This window comes from Crocuta crocuta, unplaced genomic scaffold, assembly GCF_008692635.1.
Source record: "Crocuta crocuta isolate KB4526 unplaced genomic scaffold, BGI_CrCroc_1.0 scaffold31, whole genome shotgun sequence".
Lineage (NCBI taxonomy): Eukaryota > Metazoa > Chordata > Mammalia > Carnivora > Hyaenidae > Crocuta > Crocuta crocuta.
This window is the reverse complement of record NW_027528362.1, coordinates 1,701,593-1,724,339: the sequence shown is the minus strand read 5'-3', so window position 1 is coordinate 1,724,339 and position 22,747 is coordinate 1,701,593. Positions and strand designations below refer to the sequence as shown.

General features: G+C 44.4%; 1 protein-coding gene across 3 annotated transcripts in view; it reads right to left on the bottom strand.

Moving 5' to 3' along the window:
- Positions 1–22,747, bottom strand: part of MBNL2 (muscleblind like splicing regulator 2) — a 162,849-nt gene that overhangs the window by 56,289 nt on the left and 83,813 nt on the right. For all 3 annotated transcript variants that reach the window (XM_077753869.1, XM_077753868.1, XM_077753867.1), the window contains one exon: positions 956–1,120. In XM_077753869.1, coding sequence (XP_077609995.1) covers positions 956–1,120 — 165 coding nt within the window. The remainder of the gene's footprint in view (positions 1–955; positions 1,121–22,747) is intronic.

Below are 22,747 nucleotides of genomic sequence, written 5' to 3'. Positions count from 1 at the left end.
CAGCTGTAGCGGTCCTTTTTAACTTAGCAGCTTTCAATAACACAGACTTTTCACACAATAAAGACTAATTTTTAAACAATAGTCTTTTGTGTATGTACTTCTTTTTAAAAAAAGCAAATATCTCTCACTTTACTGGCTTTGTTGTGTGTGGGTTGTTTTTTTTCCCCTTAAATTAGCTTGTTTTTGACAAATAATTCACGGATGTAAATGAAATCCATGGAAGCCAAATGCACTCCTTTCCCCCAGGGCCTCATTCCTAAAACGATTTGCAGACCTTTAAGGAAATACTTTCAAACACTGAAATCAGGGAGAAAATATGACACAACACATATTCAAAGCCTGAACTCCCCGGAGCATTTAAACTTGGGGCCCCGGGCCACCGCACCACACCCTTTGCAGGCCTCGGAGAGGCGGCAGGTGTGGGGCTCCAGGCAGAGCCCATTGCAGGAAAAGCGCCCTGCTCAGAATGTCTGAGCCCCAGTGCTTGACCCACAGCTTATTAGCTGTGTGACATTGGGTAAATCATTCAACTGGTTTCTCCCTTCACTCACCCTTAAAACGATGCCACTGATAGTCTACCTGCTAGATTGCTAACAACCTGTTAGGCATCGAAAACTCCTCTTTACATATATCATCACTGCATAGTCTAAATGAAAACGTAGAACTTCTTCAGCTCTAAGGTTCAAATGTGGAGTTTACCAGTGAGCACGAGTTGGGGGGAGGACACAGATTTCCCAGATACTGCTTACAAATTGTCTTCGCCTACTGTTTCCATACACACTTTTTCCATTTAAATAATTTCAAAAACTCTATTTTCAGCATCCATTTAGCTTCAAAGCTTTTTGCTTTAATTGTAGCCAGAGACAAAGTAGAGGGAGGCCCTTTTAGGTCAATGTGGTGCTGCCCGTACCAACACTTTAATCATCAAGCCCATCATTAGATGCGATGTACTCACCACTGGATGGAGTGGGGTTCCTGGAAACATAAATTGCATCTGCTGGGCCAGCATCGCTGCAGCAGTTTTTTGCTGGATCAAATTGTTCCTCCCATTAATTTCTAGTTGAGTTTTTAAATGTGTTGGAGGATGAAGATACTTGCAGTTTTCTCTTGAACAACGGCCCTGGAAAACGAATGGTTTGGTTTTAGGACTGTTAGCAGTAGCTTTCATCTACTATCAACCATCTCACAATCGCTCCGTGTATACAAAGGCAAGAACCCGTTTGAGCGCGCGCACCCATGCTCCCACTGGAAGATACAAGGTCTGAATCAGGCATTCGATGATTATCAACCTTGTTCAAACCTGCTCAGCAGAGAAGCTTCCAGAGATTTTTTTTAAAATACTGTTGTTCTTTCTAGTGGATTCCAACTCTGACAACAGGCTCTAAAGAAACGTGAGTACCAGGAGGAAAGGCAGACCCTTTTCCTAAAAGGCAGTGTGGAAGGCAAGCAGAGGAGCATATTTATTGGGACTTCCCAAAAGGAGTCTTCAAACTTGCTCTACATTGGTCTGTGCATGACCAAATATGAATAATTATGTGCTGAAGGTGTGCAGTGGGGACAGTAATATTAATTTCTTGGCTGAAGATATCCATAATTCAAATCATGAAAGAAGAAGCAATGGTTGTATAGGAGTGGACATTTCTTAGTAATAGATGCATTAATGAAATTTCCAGGCACAAACTCAGATAATTACCTGCCGCTAATTTGTTTGGTGACCCCACGTCCCTGCCCTGCTCCCATGACAACGGTATCAAATGTAATGTCTGAAACCTGTTTATGGCCAAAGTAACATTTGGATGTTAAAGTTGGCCCAGCGGAAAAAAAAAAATAATTGGGTGACAGGTGTGCATAAAACCAGTCTGGGTGAGTAACTGCCAATGCAGTGTTCATACTGAGTTCCCACGTTCTCAAAATGACCAATCGAGACAATCAGGTTAATGTGTGAATTACGCAATTTCTGGAGAAAGAAGAAAAAACAGCACTAACTGGTATGAGTATTATCATTCCCTAAAGAATTAGTCTATTTGCAACCAAGAAAAGAAATATGGGTTTGTTTACCAGATATAAAAATAATTTTAAACAGCAAGCTTGGTGGATCTGGGGAAACAAATTTGTTTATAGTCATCTGAATCCTAAACATCTGGAGTTCTCACTCTGTTTCCCACTATTTCGGCTGCACTTTTGGCACTGTTGGCTTCCTTTCCGGTGTGAACCTTCCCTTACTGCCGTGGAGAAGGGCAGATGTCGGTTGTGGGCTCAGTCCTAGCTGTTTGTGCTCATCAACCAGTGCTGTCCTCAGCCTCTACGATTAGCAGCATTAAGGTCTGTGTCACCGGCTGCGTGTAGGACACAGGCAGGTACTGGGGACATCAGAAGGAATTGGCCACATTTCTGCTAATTAAGTTCTATAACAATGGTTATATGTCAGTGTGTCCCCTTAGTCTCAAGTTCATATTGTGAAATGTGTCTTACACCTTCCTATGTGAAATCGCCATCTCAGGTCAACTATTGGAAGGTCTATTGTAAACACAGGTAAACTGAAACCACAATGAAAGATAATGTAAATCAAAGTAGTCTACGAATACCTCTGTTTTTTCTCTCCATCTACTTTTCTTTGCAATGGGGGGGGGGATGGTTTTTATCCTAATTTTACTTTGCTCTTTGTTTTGTGATGTCCCAGGGTCCCTCCAGCCCTACCAACTCGCTTAAGTTTCTCTGTTTGTTTCTCTTCCTGCCTCCTTGACAATTGCCTGAGTTTCTGTTTGCTAAAACCCAATCTCGAAGAAGCATTCGTATTGGGCCACCTCCTAAAACCCCGGCGTGTGGCCTGTCTCTGGATTGGCTGCCTGTCTGCCAAGTGCCCACATTCACTCCTATTATCTGTGAAGGGAGGTGGTTCACGGGATATAGGATGTAGCTGCTGCCCGTCGGCAGGGGTGGGGGCGGATTAAACAGAATGACATTTCTCACAGCGAAGATATGCACCCCAGGCTCCTCTCTGATGACCTCAATACATACTCTCTTCCGGCACAATCATTTGACCTGGAGGTTGACCCCCAGAAAGGCTCATGTATATATGGTACCTTCACAGGCCCGTGTCTACAAACATAGGGCTGAGCCCAATGGAGGAGATTTGGGAAAGGAGACTTCCATAGAATGTGAGAGATTTGTGAAATACCCGCCCTTTTACCAGTTTGGCTCTTCAGTGTTGCACATTCATATAACTGTCCATTTGATCCACTGGTCTTCTAACGTAATCCTTTGTAGCTACATGTAAAATTTTCGATTAGGCTAGAAAAATATGGTTTTGTTGTAAATGCTATTATCTCTTAATACAGCCAGGACACTTAAGGAATGGTATAAACTATTTTCAGCCAAGACAACATGATTTACAACATCGAATTAGTAATTTATTGATGGGGCCTTCTTTTTCATGAGAATTAATGCAATTTCCAAGTGTTCTTACTTACACACTCGGAGTAAGGCCTATTATTGATCACCCACATACCAGGCAATTTATACATCGTTATCTCATTTTCCTTAAAACAGCTATAATGATCCCCATCTTACAAAATAACAAAGGGGTTCAGAAATATTAAGGAACTTTCCCAAGGTCATACAATTGGTAAGTGATAGAGCTGGATTCTAAATTCAGGTCTACCTGACTCCATTACCTCATTATACCAAGCTAGGTATTGGCAATAGTTAAAATATACAAAAGATCAAAATCCAGTGTTATCCTTGATAAAATAATATGGGTGCACATATATCATATAATAATAAGAATGTATAACACAATCTAAAATATAGTAAAATAGGTATGACAATTTGGGAATAGAAAACGATTATTTGCCTCAGTCTATTCCATGCTAGGGCTCTATCCTCCGGTAGGGGGATAGAGAAATGGTTAAGCTCACAGGCTCTACAGGCAGATTCCTGGGTATATAACTTGCTTTTGCCCCTTCTCACCTGTGTCACTTTGAGCAAATTACTTGAATTTCTTGTGCATCAGGTTTTTTTTTTTTTTTAATCTGTACCATAAAAACAATTGTGTTTTCCTCTAAGGGCTGTTGTGGGATTAAATGAATTAATACATGCCCAAGGTTTAGAGGTACATCTTCCTGGTACATAGCAAGCATTGAGTAAGTATTGTTCATATTACCAAAGAAAGAGAGAATATTGACACACGACATTTTGTTTACAGTAAGTGTGGACCACATTTGGTTGTATTTTGACTGGCTTTTTGGTTCTTCTGTAGAATAGAGTTTTACTTCAAAACTTGATGAAAGCTACTTAATTATTCTTATTCAAGTATTTTATATTTAAAATTATTTTCAGTTCTACAGGGTATTTCTACAAGTATCCATATTGAAAGAGACAGCCCTGCATCATAGTGCAATCCAGCATGAATACCTAGCATAAATATTTTGAAGTGTGTTGTACCGTGGATGTTTGAGACACACTAACTCAAGAACTGGGAAAATCTAAGCAGAATCTTAGTAAAGGATCCTACAGGATTCTAAAATCCTAAAGGAAAAGCTACTGTCAAAACATAACTAGGCATCTGACACAGTAAACAATTTGTAAGGAGGTTTTTGTTAAGGCGTACGAGTCGTGGGATATGCATCATTGCACAAAAACTGTTGCTTATCATAGCAAGTTGTCATAACCAAGTGGGAGAGGGCAGCGTGTGGAAATGTAAAGTGTCTCTGGATGTCATTGTGAGACACAGCAGAAGAGTCAAAAGTAGTGTCTCCCGATTTTAGTCCAAGAAATAAAGATAAAAATGTCTTGGAAGAGTCTTCCTGTGGCTGCTAGGATTGTTTTTGGTTTTATTTCAGCGCTTCCTCCCTTTTATTCCTGGCTAAACACTGTTTCTGGGGAAATGGGAGGTAGGGTCCAGCTCCAGAGAGGGGGCCATACGGCTTCTGTGGGAAGGAGATGGGAGGGCACCATTGAGGAGTCTGTGTGAAAAGACTTAGGGAAATGAAACGCAGGCGTCCAGGAGAAGGGAGGCAGATGGGCCCATTGGAGGGGTCAATGTGGGGATCAAAGCCCCTGAGACATTAGCTTCAGGTGCTTTGCTAGCCCCCCACCCCCCCCATGGTATGGAAACCACCAGTGGTCTGAATCACATTCACCATTGTGAGTACTTCCAAGCTAGGGTCTCATTCATTCATTCAACAGATATTTATTGAGATCCTACTGTGTGTGTGCCAGACACTGTGATGAGTACTAGCGAGGCAAACGTAACACACCCTGCCTACCTTTCTGATGCCTGCAGTCTAGGGATGAAGAGGGGTATTAACCAAATAACGACACCCATAAATGTACAGATACAGACTGTGATATGTGTTCTGAGGAGAACGCTGAGAGAGGATGATGGGAGATGGGTGGGTCAGGGAAGGATGCCGAAGAAGTGACATTTAAACTGAGACCCAAAGGATTTGAGAAGGAACGAGGCAAAGGAGTGGTGCCTGGGGTGTGTGTGTGTGTGTGTGTGTGTGTGTGTGTGTGTGTGTTGAGGGAAGAGAATACAAAAGGAAAACAAGAGCAAGAGAATGTGGAGGAGAATGTGCTAGATGAATGCACGTTGGCGGAGGGGGAGAGGGGGTGCTGGTGTGGTTTCCTGAGGCTGGAGTACAGCCGGGGATGTGGGCTGGAGCAACAGTGAGAAGACACAAAACAGACAGCAAATGGAGCCACATTAAGGGGTCTGAACTTCATTGCCCCGGAGTTTTTAAGCAGGAACATAGCAATGTCTTGTGCTAGCTACATGCAAAATTTCACCGTGATTATTATATTTTATACTTTTTGCTTACTACTTTCTCTACTTTTATTATAGTTTGCATTATCTGGAGACTGCTTGTTTTAAAAGAATAGCAGATTCTGACAGAGTCGACTTAGGGTTTGTGCGGTTTATTCTACCTTCATAAGAATGTCTGTTCCAAGAATATTCAAATTAGGGAGGATGGTTAGCGAGTAAACATTTCAAGCCAAATTAAGTTTATTAAAGTAAGTGACCATGGAAGATTCTAATACAGAGTATCTGTGTTGATTCTCAACAGAATGGAGAAAGATGCTAAGTAACTATAATCTGTAATTTGGCAGAACAACAGATTGGAGCTATCGGAATTTCACGGCCGTTACATTACATGGCATGGGATCGAATAAACGCAGCGTTGGCTAAGAAAAGATTTCAGAATCAGGTCGGTGTGAGGGGGGAAAAGAGCATAATTGGAAAATGAGATTTTCTAAATGCTTATTTTAAAACAAGTAATTTTTAGAATCTTTTTCTAATATGCTCCTAATTGAAAAGGGCAATTAAAATATGGAAGCCAAAAAGAAAACAGATTAATTAGGAGATTGTTAAAGGGATTAACAATAGGAGTTTTTGCCCACAGGAGTAGCTCACAGAATACGTCCCATTAATTTTCCATGGGAGAAGCTACGGGTTTTATATGGCGCACAATTCAGACAGTTACTAGGCCCCTGCTGTGGTGTCGCTTGGGGATAACTGAATTGGAATTGTGTCTTGGTGTGGGCTGAGCCGTGGATCAGTAGACTCTAAAAAGGTCCTTTTGGGGGAGAATCATTCCAAGGGGGCTTCGGGAAATACCGCCTGACCTACTGAATTCTGCCTCTTCCAGTTGGGTCTTGGCCATCCCTGCTTTCAGCACGGGGTGGTATTTTCCAGCCAGGGGCCAGACTGTGGAAGGGCAAGGGCTGACTCTAACCATTGAGGGGTGACAGTATGTGCTCAGAGGGTGACCTGCGGGGATGCCTGGAGTCCCGCAGACTGCCTCGGACCCCAAAGCTGACCGTGGAAGAGGCTCTCCGATTCCCTTGCATTGCACACGCGTGAGACTAGCTTCACGGAATCCAGACGTGACGAGATTGTCATCCTGGACTGACATTCCTGAGACCTGTTCTGTCTTGGACACCCTCTTGGAGAAGCCGTTTGAACTAGTGGTAAAGGGAACAGACTCATGGACTACTTTGGCCCCAAATGCAGCTCTGCTGTTCTTGTCATGGGACTTTGTGGCCTCCAGCAGCCACATCCGCAACATGGATATAACAATCGTTCCCACCTCTAGACTTTTGCTAAAGATTATGAGTTAATGCCTATAAAGTGTTGAGCCTGTAAGCCCTCCGTAAGTTTTTGATATTATTCCTCTTATTATCTTTACCTTCATCCTCACCCCCTTCATTACAATTGTTGTTAACACCTTCACTGCACAGTAGATAAACATAAATGGTATTAAAAACAACAGCTCTAATCCTAGTTCAGTTTCTCTGTCTCATGCTTCTCAATAACTTGTCTACCAAGCTCTTTAACCCTTTGGTATTCTTGTTCTCACAATCAGTGCCAGCAATGGCACTCTCTCTCTTCAAAAGAGCCTCAGATCTGTTTTTCTTTGATATTTTTCCTGCTGAGACTTGCCAAGGCTGATTGACATGGCATGACTAATCTAGAATCAAAAGCAAATATGCATTAGAGTGGGAAAATGCTGGCATTCTGGTTGTGGCTTCATCCCAAATGGTTATACTAACTTTTACAAATCATTATAATGGTCTCTGTCTCCATTTTTTTCATCTGTCAAATGGGGGCCATTGTGTTCCCATATCTCAACCCCTTCTGATGGCTGTGACCGCTGGAGAGATAGCAAAAGTTGCTCTGGAAGCACTGTAATTTGCTATGCATTGTCTATCCCACATCTATTTCCTCTTGAATGTTCCTAATCTAGGAAAAGGGGGAAACTACATACAGCAACAGTTACAGTAAAGAGCGACACCCAGGACTTCTGTTGGCAACAGCTCTGATGTGTTCGAGAATAGTTGAGAAGTCTATGTGACAGACGAGGCATGAAGTGCACCGGCAGAAGTGGCAAATTAAGTCAAAATTGATTAAGTCTAGGAGGATTTATTAAGTACCTACAGTGTACACAGCTTGAAAGTGAGAAATTCAATCAAACAGACCACTGTTTGGTTCTGGTGACACAGAAGATGTCCAGCAGACATTTCCAAGTGACTGAACCGGCCGGGCGACCCACAGCCTCCATTTCCCTACAGTTTCAGCCCGTCTCCAGGTTTTTTCAAAGTGGGGAAAAATAAAGGCCTCCATTTGACTCGGTGAACAGATTTATATTGGTCCATCATTTTTATGGGTCTAAGTCGGGTAGCAGGAGGCTGAGTTTAACATTTGGCCTAAACCTTCTCTTCCTTCTGCCGCACATTTCCGGAAGGATATGGGCAAGTAAAAGTGTAGGGGAATAAAATGGGTATTCACATCAGGGCCTAATTTATAACGTTAACAATGCGGCTGAAATAGCTGTACTCTAAGGCAAGTGACAGATTAGGCTTTTAAGCTTCTTTTGAATTTAAATAAACTAATTGAACCACATGAGCTCCTTGTATTATCAGTTCCAACTACATAATAGAGCAAATAAAATACAACCACATAAGGACTCTGGAATTAGAGGAAACTGAATTCAGGGAGTCGCTACAAGCAAATGATAACCAGAACTTCCATCAAAATGAACAGTTGCCCAGATCAGCAATATTACGAATGAATTTAAAATAAGTGCTTTCTGTTTATTAGTGACTTAGTTCAATTTCTATTACCATTCATCTTTTATAGTCCATATATGCAATAGTCTTTTGGTAAAGAGCATAAAACATGGCCCTTATTAAAGACAGATTAAAAAGGGAGTATTTATGATCTGATCTTCTCTTTTCTAGGGAGTATTCCTTTATCTCGCGCTCCCACAGTATGGAGAAAATGTGTGGGAAGCTATGAGGAAGGCTGGAGAAGTAGCCAGATGGGGAAGCTAGGAAAAATCACAAATGCTGATAGGCAGGCAGCGACCAACACCTCCAATTTTACCAGCCGCCAAGGACTGCACAGCTATGAGCCTGGGGGGCTGCAGGCAGGTGCGGGGGAGGAATGAGGAAGCCTGAATCCCCTTGGGTAGATGATCGGCCCCAGTAATAGTGGGAATGGTAGTTTAGTTTGCATTTTCTTTCCAGAAACTAGCATTACCTGTCATTCTGTGGCTGCACCTTCCCGGTGATAATCAGAGCCTTCCCCCAACGCTAAGGCTTTTACCTTCCTTGAAGAGTGCTTCAGATGCTTCTGAGTCTTCCCATCTTTAGATATGCATTTAGGGCCTTTTATTATCAATAGAGGGCAGGGAAAACCTTGAGGCCATCACCAGCGTTTTGCAAATAGATTTGTGACTCATGCTACAATATGCCAATGCAACTGTCCCGTACCTTATTCGTTTGTATTTTTAATTTTTCAACTGAAGTATAATTAACATACAGTGTTACATTAGTTTCAGGTGGACACTGCAGTGATTCAACAATTCTGTACATACTCAGGGCTTATCATGGTAAGTGTACTCTTAATCCCCCTTATCTATTTCACCCCCCCTCCCCTCTGGCAATCACCAGCTTGTTCTCTGGATTTAAGAATCGGTTTGTTTCCATTTCTCTTTTTTTCTTTCTTCCTTTGTTTTGTTTCTTGAATTCTACATGTCAATGAAATCATACACTAATTGTTTTTCTCCGACTTATTTTAATGTTTTACTTATTTCTGAGAGAGAGAGAGAGGGAGAGGCAGCGTGAGCAGGGGAGGGTCAGAGAGAGGGGGAGACACAGAATCCGAAGCAGGCTCCAGGCTCTGAGCTGGCTGTCAGCACAGAGCCCAACGCGGGGCTCGAACCCACAATCATGACCTGAGCCAAAGTCGGATGCTTAACTGACTGAGCCACCCAGGCGCCCCTTCTCTGACTTAATTTCCACGGCATTTTACCCTCTCGGTCCATCCATGTTGTTGCAAATGGCGAGATTTCATTCTTTTAATAGCTGAGTAATATTCCATTGTATACATACATCACATCTTTACTCATTTATCTATGGACGGACACTTGGGCTGTTTCCGTTTCTTGGCTACTGTAAATAATGCTGCACCAAGCATAGGGGTGCATTTATCTTTTTGAACTCATGTATTTGCTCTCTTTGGGTAAAAAGCCAGTAGTAGAATTATTGGATCATGTGGTAATTCAATTTTTAAGTTTTTGAGGAACCTGTATACCTTTCTCCATAGTGGCTGCACCGGTTTGCATTCCCACCAACGGTATAAGAAGGTTCCTTTCCTCCGCATCCTAACCGGCGCCTGTTGTTTCTTGTGCTTTGGGGTTTAGCTATTCTGACAGGTGTGAGGTGAGAGCTCTTTGTGGTTTTAATTTGCACTTCCCTCCTGATGACTGATGCGGAGCCTCTTTTCCTTTGTCTGTTGGCCCTCTGTATGTCTTCCATAGAAAATATCTATTCAAGTCCTCTGTTCACTTCTTAAATTGGATGATGATGATGATGATGATGAGTTTGGTGTTGAGTTCTGTAAGTTCCTTATATAGTTTGGCTATTAACCCCTTATTGGATGTATCATTACTTGCAAATACCTTCTCCCATCCAGTAGGTTGCTTTTTTTTTGTTTTGTTGATGGTTTCCTTCATTGTGACAACTGCCTGATTCCTTCAAGCACTATTGGTAAGTGTCACGGAGATATAATTTTGTGGGGCACCTGGGCGGCTCAGTCGGTTAAGCATCTGACGTCAGCTCAGGTCATGATCTGACGGTCGCATGAGTTTGAGCCCTGTGTCGGGCTCTGTGCTGACAGCTCGGAGCCTAGAGCCTGCTTCGGATTCTGTGTCTCCCTCTCTCTCTGCCCTTCCCTCTTTTGCATGCGCTCTCTCTCTCTCTCTCTCTCTCTTAAAGATAAATAAACATTTTAAAAAGTTAGAAAAAGATCGAATTTTGTAACCATTTTAAGTAGGCAAAACATAAAAACTGATGAACGAGGAAGAGAGACAAAGAGGGGTAATTGTTTGTAGTTTGCCATTTCAAAGCATGTGGAAATCTTTATTTTTTAAATGGATTTTGGTTGCTGTGCAGTTTTGGCTTTCTCGGACCATTTTTGTCATGTAATTGGCAAGAGCTGTTTGTCAGTTTTAATTAAGGAGCCACACCCTGTTTTTACTGGTCGTTTCAGTTCATACGGTAACTGAAAATGTGCCAACTAAGAGAAATCAATGAGACTAAAAATTGTCCCGCTGTTCTCAAGAGATTTCTTTTTTCATCTTTTTTTTTTATTTATTTCTAGGAGAGAGAGAGAGAGAGAGAGAGAGAGAGTGAGCAGGGGAGGGTCAGAGAGAGAGGGAGTGACAGACTCTGAAACAGGCTCCAGGCTCTGAGCTGGCAGTCAGCACAGAGCCCGACGCGGGGCTCGAACCCACGAACCGTGAGATCATGACCTAAGCGAAAGTCGGACGCTTAACCGACTAAGCCACCCAGGCGCCCCTCAAGAGATTTAAGGAAACTAATATCTGGGCATCAGATGCATTATTTGAAAATTATTTTCTTCAACTGGAAGATAAATGTCTTCTGTCACAGAGGTACATTGTTTAGTGTGAATTGTGATAAAATATCAACATCACACAAAACCAGTCTAGTGGCTGTTTGATTCCATAGTGTGGAGATTGGCTAAGGTGACTTACTATGGCCATGGGTGAAACAGAAGCTGTATGCAATATTAATATCACAGCAGTAGCATTTTTCCTGTGGGGAAGGGCGCACCTTTCTAGTCTATTTATTATACTTCTCCCCAAAACTCGCCGTACTGGGCCTCTTTGAGAGAGTGCCTGGTATCAAACGATTGCTCTTCCTTCTCTTTGACGCATCTTCTTGAGCCCCTTCTATGTGCCAAACCCTGTGATGTGAAATGAGTGACTAACACAAGAGTGATCTGCGCCATGACAGGAAGAGTTCAGGGTGCTGTGTGGACATACTGTAGGCAGCCCCAACTAGTTCAGGGGCCAGGAATCACTCTAAAGGAAGGGACATTCCACCTCTATGCTAGGATCTTTATCAGATTATCTAGTTGGATGTATGGGGAAGGGGCAATTTGGAAAATTAAAACAAGCCAGGCTAATCAGCAAACCCTCTATAGGAGTTAAATTCCTAAAGCCGGGAGCAAAGTAAATGCTCAGGAAATATCGGCTGCCATTTTTAATTATCATCAGTCGTTAGCAATACCAGAAGTTGGCCGTTTTTTAAGTAAGTGATATCTACCTAAAGGCATAAAGCGTTATTATACACCTTCATTACCCTATAGTCTTTTCCAGTCTGACTTGTAAACTGAGTGGTGAATCACCTACCCCCACTGAGGCCTTCGTGGAGTTCAGGCACAAAGACCATCAGCCCTAAGGGCACATGTTCGGGGTGGGGGGTGGGTATGCTCCTCTATCGCTGTGCTAGTTACCAAAATACTGGAAGTACTTCTGGCCCAGTTTAGAATATAGCTGCTGCCCCACACCTGGTCAGTGTCCGGTGTCTGCCCCACTTCTCTGGTCACTCCGGCCACACCCCCCAATCCTAGCCCCTCCGTACCCCCTCATCCCAGGAATGGAAGTGTTAAATCCTGCACAGCAGGGGATCTCCCCAAGCCGGCTCTGGTGCCGGGGAAGGGTGGCTGCCCACCTGGGAGGTATTTATTTTAAAATGTCTTGCATATCACACCTGACTATAAATATACTTGTGACAAAGCCAGAGTGCCCTGGTTGCTGGTGTTAGAGCCCGGAGGGCCCCCGGGGGAGGTGGGGCAGGGTGGCTGAGGAAGGCCTCTGAGCAGAGGAAAGCGGAGGGCAGCACCCGGAGGAAGATGAGGAAAGAGGGCAGGCAGAAGGAAGAGGAAGACTGGATGAAGAAGCTGCTGGAAGAAGCTGGGGAAGACAGAGGGCCCTCTCAAGGATGCATTCATTTTTAGCCGCACAAGCCGAGAACCCTTCCTTCGGGCTGGTTTGCAGCACTCGGCGGCGTGGGACTGGCCTGCCGACCAAACTGCAGCAGAAGGAAGCTGCACTTTGTTCAGAAAAAAAAAAACAACGCCTGGGAAGGTGTAGGCTCAGCGGCTTATCCATCGCCGTGGGGCGGAACGCGGCTGTCTCCTGAGGGCAGCGCCACGTGCCTCCGTTCCTTTATTCACTCAACAAACCTCTTTGGAGCATCTGCTCCATGCCAGAAGCGGGGCTGGAATTGCACACAGGGTACTAAGACGTGGTCCTACCCTCCACAAAAATAGCTAAGGCTTATGTAACAGTGCGCGTATCATGTACCAGGCAGCTTTTCGTAGATTATATTAGAATGTTCAGTACAAGATCTTAACGGAGGTACTGTTAATATTCTCATTTTACGGGATGAGAGGGAGGCACAGAGGGGTAAAGAACCTCCCAGGGTCATATAGGTGGTAATGGCAGAGCTGGGCGTCCTGGGCTGCTCTCTGCAGAACCACCGTTATCAAACTTGAAATCCAATAGAACATTTGTGCCACACCTTCTAAAGCCTTCCTGGGACACAGTATCATATTAGAGCTTCACAACATTCTTGTGATACGGTGCCCTAATTTAAAGGTAAGGAAAATGAAGCTCAGAGGGGTTTGACGGTACTTTCTGAGGCCATGTCGGAGTCGGCCAGGACTACATTCCAGTCCCGGGTTACTAAAAAGTGCGTCCTCTCCACTGTCTCTGTAGCTCAGTGGGAAAACTATGGGGACCAGTTGTTTGGCCCAACATACGAAAGATGTGTTCAGAACAGAGTTAGCAGCCTTGTGTGATAATGGACCTTAGGGAGGTGACACTGGATGGTCAATGTTACAAACTGCAGTGTGTCATCCCAGAAGGCTACATTGATGTCTTAAGCCCCCGTACCTAGAACGTGACTTTATTTGGAGATAGGATCTTTACAGAGGTACTTAGGTTGCCATGAGGTCATTAGGGTGGGCTTTAACCCACTAAGACTAGCATCCTTGTGAGAAGGAGAAATTCAGACACAGAGAGACACGTACGCAGGGGGAAGGTGATGTAACCAGACACAGGGGGGAGGTCGGCCATCTCTAAGCCAAGGAGCGTCTGAAGTGACCAGAAGCTGGGAGAGAGGACAGGAACTGATCCTTCCCTAGCTCTTCAGAGGAAGCATGGCTCTGCCCTTGCTCCTTGATTTCAGACTTTAGCCTCCAAAACTGTGACTGAACACATTTCTGTTATTCGACGCCACCCATCTGGGTTACTTGGTTGAGTGGTCCGAGGACACTAACAGAGTCACCCGTAAGAAATGCTAGATTATGCAGCGCATCATGAGACTGGAGGCTTCACCATGCTGTCTCCTAACACAAAAGATTTAGTTCTGCGAATGTGTATTCTCACTTTTGCCAGGAATTCCGCTACCAAGATCCCCTTGCCTGATCAAAAACAAACTGTAACAACTCCTAAGTCCTCCCCAAGCACAATGGTTTTCTCCAAATCAACCTAGCCAGCTTAAGTGCTATCAGATTTTTCACAAGGAGGATTTAATAGGAGAGATTTATTTTAGTAAAAGACAGAATGTTTCACTAAAGAACTCATTAGTAATGCATAAAGGCCTACTGAGTCTCTGCAGATCCATTTTCAAAGAGAAATGTTGGGATAATTTTTATATCCTGATTACAGAGAAAGACTTGACAAAAATTGTCCTTGATATTAAAATTGCATGGAGTGGGGGTGGGGGTGAGGGAGCATCATTCAGTGAAGCAGGAGGGAAGTCAAAGAAAACGTGTAAATTTGGTCAGCATTTTGAAGTTGCTTTTACAAAGGTCGATATGCATTTCTGTGGTCTCACTCATGAGGTGAGGCCACGTTCACAGGCACTTTGATGCACCGGGGGGAAGATGGTGGAGGAGAGGGTACAGAGAAGAGGCTTGCTGTGCTCAGCTCAGGTTTCCTGTCACTCCCACCCTTCTGGGCCCCTGGCCCGTTCATTCTTTCCCAGGTTCCTGGGACAAATCCTGAGCCAAGACTAGGTCTTTGCCCTGGCTGATAGCAACTCAGTATCCCCAGTATTGATGGCCTCGTGGCTGTTCTGACCCAAGCTCCAACCTTCTGACTTCCTTTTGACCTTGTTCATCCACTGGGTGACCTTGCTCTATCATGCTAGCTAGGGTAACACAGGCATTCTCTTTTTATCTCCACGTTCCAGGTCTGAGAATCTGCTTCCAGTCAGGCTCCTTCCCTGACCAGAGCTTTGTGTGGCCTCTGCTTCTGGAAAACTCCGCCCCCAGTGGGGCCTGTGGTCCACTAAAGACAGCTGCTCCCCATCCACAGACCCACCAAGGATCATCTTCCTGGATTTGCCCTCACTGTAACCCACCCTCAGTAGATAGACACACTGCTGATTCCCCCAAACTTCCTGCTCCCGAATTTTTCTCCAAAGTGTACGGAGGAGGGTAGAATCTTTGAGACAGAACTCCTGGGTTCATGGGCAGCATCTCTTCGATCCAGTGGGCAGAACTGTCTTCAGAGTCTGAGGTCCTTCTGGTCAGATCTCGCCAAACACTGAGATACGAGATTTCTCCCTCTTCTTCCTGGATCCTCCCCATACACTGTTTATGGAAGGAGTATTTTCTCTCAGTGAAACCCCAAATGTTCCCCCATTTGGACTGGATACTTAGACTTCTGATAGTCCAGAAACTGCTGGTCAAATTTATGTATAAGTTGAATCCACCTATTATTAGAGAGCCTAATTTTTTTTTAAAAAAGATCAATACTTACATGATAATAATACTTGGTTACATTTAGATGTAGAGATATATGACTACTATTATTATTACTATTATTGACTGCTTATTACTTTTTTTTAAAAATATTTTTATTTACTTCTAGGAGAGAGAGAGAGACAGCGTGAGCAGGGGAGGGTCAGAGAGAGAGGGAGATACAGACTCTGAAACAGGCTCCAGGCTCTGAGCTGGCAGTCAGCACAGAGCCCGACGTGGGTCTCGAACCCACGAACCGCGAGATCATGACCTAAGCGAAAGTCGGACGCTTAACCGACTAAGCCACCCAGGCGCCCCGACTGCTTATTACTATTATATACACGCTAGGCACTGTGCTAAGTGCTCACACGCATTGTCTCAGACAGGTCTATGAGACACGGAGGTACCAGTAATACCTCCTTGTGACAGATGGGAGAATTGAGTCCCAGGGAGATTAATGACCTTGTCGTAAGTCATCTAAGTAGCAAGAGATAGAACCAGGAGTTCAACTCAGGCAGTGTGACCCTTGAGCCACTGCTCTTAATCACTGTGCTAACCTCACACGTTCATATAATCATGAAAGTTGTGTTTAGTGGATGCTATGACATGCCGAGCATGGTTTAAGCGCTCTGCATGAATGATCTTTTCGGCGCTCATAGTAAGCCTCTGCAGTAGATCTTATTTTTATCCCCATTTTGCAAATGTGGAAACTAAGGCTCAGAAAGGTTGTATAACTTCCTCAAGGTCACACAGCTTAGTAAGGGGAAGATCCAAGATTTGAAATCACTTAGCCTGACCCCAAAGCTGCCGTGCTCTGGGAATATGAATTATTGATTTCTACCATATGCCTGGCATGATGATGCTAGACCCAAGTGAATACAAAGATGAAAAATAAGTTGTTCTTATCTTTGAGAAACTCTAGATACAGAGATTTGCAATGCATATACACGTGAAGGGAAGAAAGGGAAGAAATCACAGTAATAAGTAACAGTTAAGCCTAGTATTAGCCGGAAGGATCTATGTAATGTTTCATAAATCATACATTCTCACAAATCCAATTAAAGTGACTGAGTACATTTTATAAATATGGTTGAATTTTAATGCATCAAACTAATAACTGAAGGGAATAACCAAAGTCGGCCCCTCTCAGCACATCTGCATGTATTAGGGGAGTGTGATGGCCACTCACAGCCCCAGGGACTGTCCTGTTTGGAGGAAGTTGCAAGCTTTCAAAATCAGTAGGTCAGGCCCTTGGATTTTGGGAAGATACGTGGATTATACACACATCAAACTATAGTTTAAGAATTATGGATGGGGGCACCTGGGTGGCTCAGTTGGTGGGGCGTCCAACTCTTGATTCCAGCTCGGGTCATGATCTCATGGTTCGTGAGTTCGAGCCCTGCATCGGGCTCTGTGCCAACAGCTCGGGTCCTGCTTGGGATTCTCTCTCTTTGCCCCTCCCCTGCTCATGCACTCTCTCAAAATAAATAAATAAACTTAAAAAAAGAACTATGCATGTATATTGCAGGCATATATCTCTGCTTTGCTTATAGGAAAGGCCGAAAGCCCCAGGGGAGGGCAGTTTCCCCAGGAAGTTTCTACCTCCCTTGGATGACCCCAGCATGAGACTGCCGCCAGTACAGAGCACAGAGTCTGACACTTTGTGGGGTCCACTGGGAAATCTGGAGCTGTTTTTATAGGACCAGTATTTTGTTCATTTTTATCTACTCAATTTCACCTGGTTGCTTCTGTGATCAATAAATAAGGAGAGTTTCTGGCTCTAGAGCACAGTGAATTTTACAGGACCAGGTGGGACAGACCCTGTGACTGGTGCTTCATCTACTCCAAAGCCTCACGTCTCCCACGTGGGGTTATTTGGCCCTGGATACCTGGTCACTCGGTCTCCCCCATCATGGCTCACTTTTCATTCCCACTGTCAACTTTCGGGCTGGGGCAAGCCACTGGATATCGCCCGATGCTGACAACAGACCCTCATCCATTCCCCCTCCAGCAGCGCTCTGTCCTTCACCCAAAACTCACAAAACTGTCTTCTGAAACTTAGTTTCTAGTTGGAACAGACAGGCAACAGGCAGTGAGTATTAGAAGTAACCACATTATAGAGTAGAATATGCCAAGTTCTGGGGTGGGGGTTAAAGTGAGGTCAGTGCTGGGCATGCTGTAGGGGGTGGGAAGCCCTTTTGAATGAGAAAGTAATTGTGGAGCAAAGACCCAAAAGGAGTGGACAGCGGGGCATGGCCTGTGTCTGGGAGCGGCATGTTCTAGGTAGAGAGACCACCCAGTGGCCCAAGGAGGAAGCATGCTTGGCATGGCCACGGCCAGGGAACCTGGAAGTGCACCAGTGCCAGGAGTCCCCTGAGCCAGGGTGGAGCCGAACAAGAGGTCGGACAACTAACAGAGGTTCAGTCATGGGGGGTCTTGTAGGCCACTGGAAAGACTTTGCTGACTTTGAAGGAATGGAGATTTTGAGCAGAAGAGTAACATGATCTAACTGACATTTTTGGGAACAGACAGGGGAGCCAGAGTAGTCACGGGGGGTCATGGGGAGGGATGACGATGGCCTAGACCAGGCTGGTGGCATTGGAGGTGAGAAGTGGTGGGTTCTGGCGATATCTTGAAGGAAGAAGCAACAGGATTCCCCAACACACTGGATACGGGGTGCGAAAGAGGTCGGTGAGGGGGACAGTGAGGGTTTGGTCCTGAGGCACTGGAAGGGTAGCATTGACATCAACTGAGATGCAGAAGACATTGTTCAAGCAGGTTTGGGGAAATTGTAGGAGTTGTGTTTTAGAGACGTTGAGTTTGAGATGCCCATAGCTTGTTGAAGTCAGGGTTCCAAGCAAGCAGGAATCTCAAGTTCAAGAGACACGTGTGGTCTGGAGATGCATGTTTGGAAGGTCAGGGCATGTGAAAGGTACTGACAGCCATGAACGAACCTCCTCAGTTATGGCCCTGGGGCATTATCCTCCCGCTCAGAACCTCAAAGAAACTCCACTCCTTCCTGAATCATGTCCAAATGTCTTTATCTGTGAGCAAGGCCTTCCACACTGTCAGACAGCAAGCTTCCTTTCCAGGCTCACATCTGCCAGATCCACACAGCCTAGAACTCCAGTTGAGGCTGGGAAACCCAAGGCCTGATGACTTCCTGCCTCCTCTATGGCCATGTTCAAGCTGTTTCCATTCCCAAGTCTCCTTCTCCACTTCCAATTGTCCAGTTCTACTTCCCTTCCAACGCCCAGTCTAACCAAACTTCCCCCAAGTGAACCATTCTCCAACCTCTCCCCAGCCACCCCTCCCTGCATTTCTGGAAAGATCTGCACTTCTTGGGAAGCACCTAACACCCAATGCCTGGTCTTATCATTAGAACTCCGTCTCGGGGCTTTATTGTTCATTGTTCTTGAGTGGAAGCTCTCCTACTTGCCCCAGAAAAGTCAGTCATGAAGAGCACAGTGCCCTGTAGAGAACATGTACGCCATCAATGTTTGTTTAATAAATGAGTCTTTGGAACACACAGATTTTGCAAGGCCAGACCCTTGTAAACCTTGTGAGATGAGATTCGGAGGTGGGGGATCTGATATAACTTGATGGGGATTTTCACTGCTTTAGGGGCCATTTCTTCCTATTTAAGGATCCTTAAGTAGTACCAATCCACACTGGAATCTAATACAAGGTTGTATATAGTAGACTTTTTTAAAAAATAAGGACAAAAATACTATTGCAAGGAGTTTTGAAATAGACTCAATGTATTCCCTAAAATGAAAATGCCAACAAGCATGTGAATTTCTACTTTTACCAATAATGCAAACAGCTACAAATTAATACAGATGATGAACATGTATGAAAATAGCTTTCGCTTTCATGAAGGCTTGTTATACGTACGCCAGATGTTTTACGGACACTGGCCCTGATTCTCACAACAACCCTGGACTTTTGTGTCATTGTCTTTCTCTCACATATTGAGTAAATTGAGAGAAGCAATTGAGAGAAGCTAGGTCAAACACCTTGTTAGTGGTTCAAGAGCTTAGTGGGAGGTGCAGTTGGGATTCTAACTAATGGAGAGCCAAGGGCAAAGCTTCTTGCACCTTGTCACCTGGCCTCCTCCCTTCCACCTGGAAGCCCCCAGCCCTAGAGTTGTTGACCCCGGTGCCTAAGCTGCTGATTTTCTCCCTAGAGGAGAGATGTTAGAGCAAGATGCCTCCAATCATTATGTCCCCAGACAGAACTGACTTCCATCTTCAGCCATTCATTCACTCAATTCATATTTCATACTTCCTTTGTAGCAGGCAAGCCCCCCCCTCATTTGGGAAAGAGTGATGAGCAAAAGAGGCAAGCGTCCCTACCCTCAGGGAGCTTCCATTTTAATGGGGAAGACATTGAAAGTCAGCAAATACATTACCGAGTGATATGATGCTGATAAGTGCTAGGGAAAAAAAATATGTCTAAGGGAGAGAGGAAGTGAGTGGGTGGGTAACTCTGCAATCTTCATTAGGGTGTCTGAAGGAAGTCTCAAAGAGAACTTTGCAGGTAAGGAATAAGCCTGGTAAGAGGAGACAGGAAGTGCAATGATCCTCAGGCAGGAGTTTGCCTAGAGTATTCTAGAATAGCAACCAGGACAGTGTGGCTGGAACAGCACAAGGGTGGTAAACAAGGCTGGAGAGGTGAGGGGAGGGAGGTGACCAGACAGGGGTGGTGAGGGGGTTGGGGGGAGACCCTCATGGGTCATCACAAGGACTTTGGCTTTTACTCTGATTGAGATGCAAAATCAATGGAGGGTTAATGCACTGGACGATATTACCCCGAGGTTTCCATGTTCTTCACAGATTTTTCAAATGTATTAGCAACTTTAATAAATTATGAGAAAGTGCATTATGTCAGCCTCCCAATCACTAAATATTGCTGATCTCATACACATCCCCATTTAGCTCTGCTCCTGTGAGCCGGCAGCAGGCTGGAGGCCAGGAGAGCATGAAGAGCTTAAATACCAGAAACGGGGAGCACCCCATGCCCAGCACGCCAGCCCCCAGCCCCTTCCCGCTCTCCTCCTTGAAAGCTGCAGCCTCCACCTGAGCCTTCAAACCCAAGCAGCAGCTCAGGCCGCTCGCGGTGTGGAGATAAAGCCATCCATCAAAGGCTGGTTTAGCAACAGAATGCAGGTGCCCCTCTAAGAACAGCAAGAAGAGAAAAGATCTTTGCACCAGAGCATGGAAAAATCCCGGTCAAACTCTGCCAACCCAATTTACACCTTACAATATAAAATAATCCTCAAACCTCATCACCCCCAGTTTTTCCCTTCTGTTCAAAAGGATTCTTCTTTTTTGAACTTGATGAGTATCCCACAAAGAGAACACTGACTGTTTAGAACACGGGTTTCTCCGTCTGGGAAGGCACCTGGTGGGGTGTGGTAAGAGGGCAGGCATGCAGCCCGATGTGTGGAAAAGAAGGAAAAAGCAGAGAAAACCACTGAAAATGTGCCTCAGAATAATCAGCCTGGCAGTTCAGTTTCTGTTTTCAGGACTTAAAGTGAACACATTAAACCTACCTTTAACCCAGCAAATGTAGGGATGCTGAGAGACATTAGACCTTTAGAACGGAGAGTATATCATTGGGAGCCTCCATTTTCAAGTTCATAGCCCTGAGATAGTGGGTCATTTACTTCGTGTGTGTGTGTGTGTGTGTGTATGTGTGTGTGTGTGTGTATACATGTAATTCCTTCTAAGAATTTTCTGGAAGTCACTTGACTCTGAAATGATCAGTGTGTCCATCTGGAGGGCATTGCTATGCCAGTGGAGGGGAGCTTTTGTCGGGGGCAAATGGCACTGCTAGAGAGTGAATAAACAGTGTCTTGCGAATACAAGTATTAACAGCCTCCGAGGTTATAAAATGCTATTGATGGGAATAAAATGAAGATTCAAACACACGAGAGTTACCTACATTTACATTAACCTTTATAAGGTGTGTTCTCAACATACAGATAATAAAAACATAATTGGGAGTATAAGGGCTCCGAGAAAAATGTTCAATGTTAAAAAAGGAATTTGAATTCTTCAAAACATGTACATCGTGATAAATAATAAATGAATGTAAGTTGTGGGCTATTGACATTCAATTCTAAACTCACTGGCTGTTGCTGGAGTAAAGCAGGAGTTAGTAAGACAATGGAAAGAAGGAGCGTTCTGCTCTCCTGGGTCTGAGCCTCACCATGATAGACTCATTTCTTGGGGATCTTTCCCACTCTTTTTGGTCCAGGCCTTTTAATGAAAATGATACTGAAATTATTAAAGCTTCAGTGTGAAGTAATTTCATAATCACTTTGCTCAGATAAAGGAAGACAGTAGACACCATGGGAAAAGCATGTGAAATTGGGAAAAGAATCTAGAAAAGAGAGGTAAGGAGGGAGAAATGCAACTAGCAGAAGAGGAATTTACCTCTTTTTATCAGGAGAGGGTGCTGGATTTTGTCAAGTGACTTTTCTGCATCAGTTAAAATAAGGTAGATCTCCCTCTTTCATTCTGATTACATAGTACATTACCTTGTTTTTCATGTGTTTGAAGGCACTTTCCAGAGGCCCAATGGGTCTGTGACACGTGCGTCTATACTTTTCTTCTAACCTATACTCCCAAGTTATCACCTAGGTTGGCTCATTTCTAGACTGTTCTCACATGCCATGGGGATCTGGAAATGAAAACAGTTTCAACGTTTCAACTCAACGTGAAGAGCCAGTCTTTGGTCGTAAGTAGTTGGTTTCAGTCAGATGAATACCAGGTGTAGAAGCTCTTTCTCTTTCTTCGAAGAAATAACAAGATGGAGAGGGGTACGTAGGATTAGTGTCTGTCATGAGCAATGGAGCAGCTTAAGCAGACAGAGGAACAATGGCGCCTGGGTCATCATTGGCACCTAGAAGTGATTTAACCGAGGTGTGGAGGTCTGGAGCGTGCTGTGCACAGACAACCAATAGACCTAACCCATCACTAGCCCCTGACTAGTATTTTAGCGTGAGCTCCGTTCAGCCGGCTGCAGTGACCCGGAAGCAAACAAGGAAGGCATCTGCATGATCATCAGTGTCCACTCATGTTAAAAAAAAAAAAAAAAAAAAAAAAAATTTTT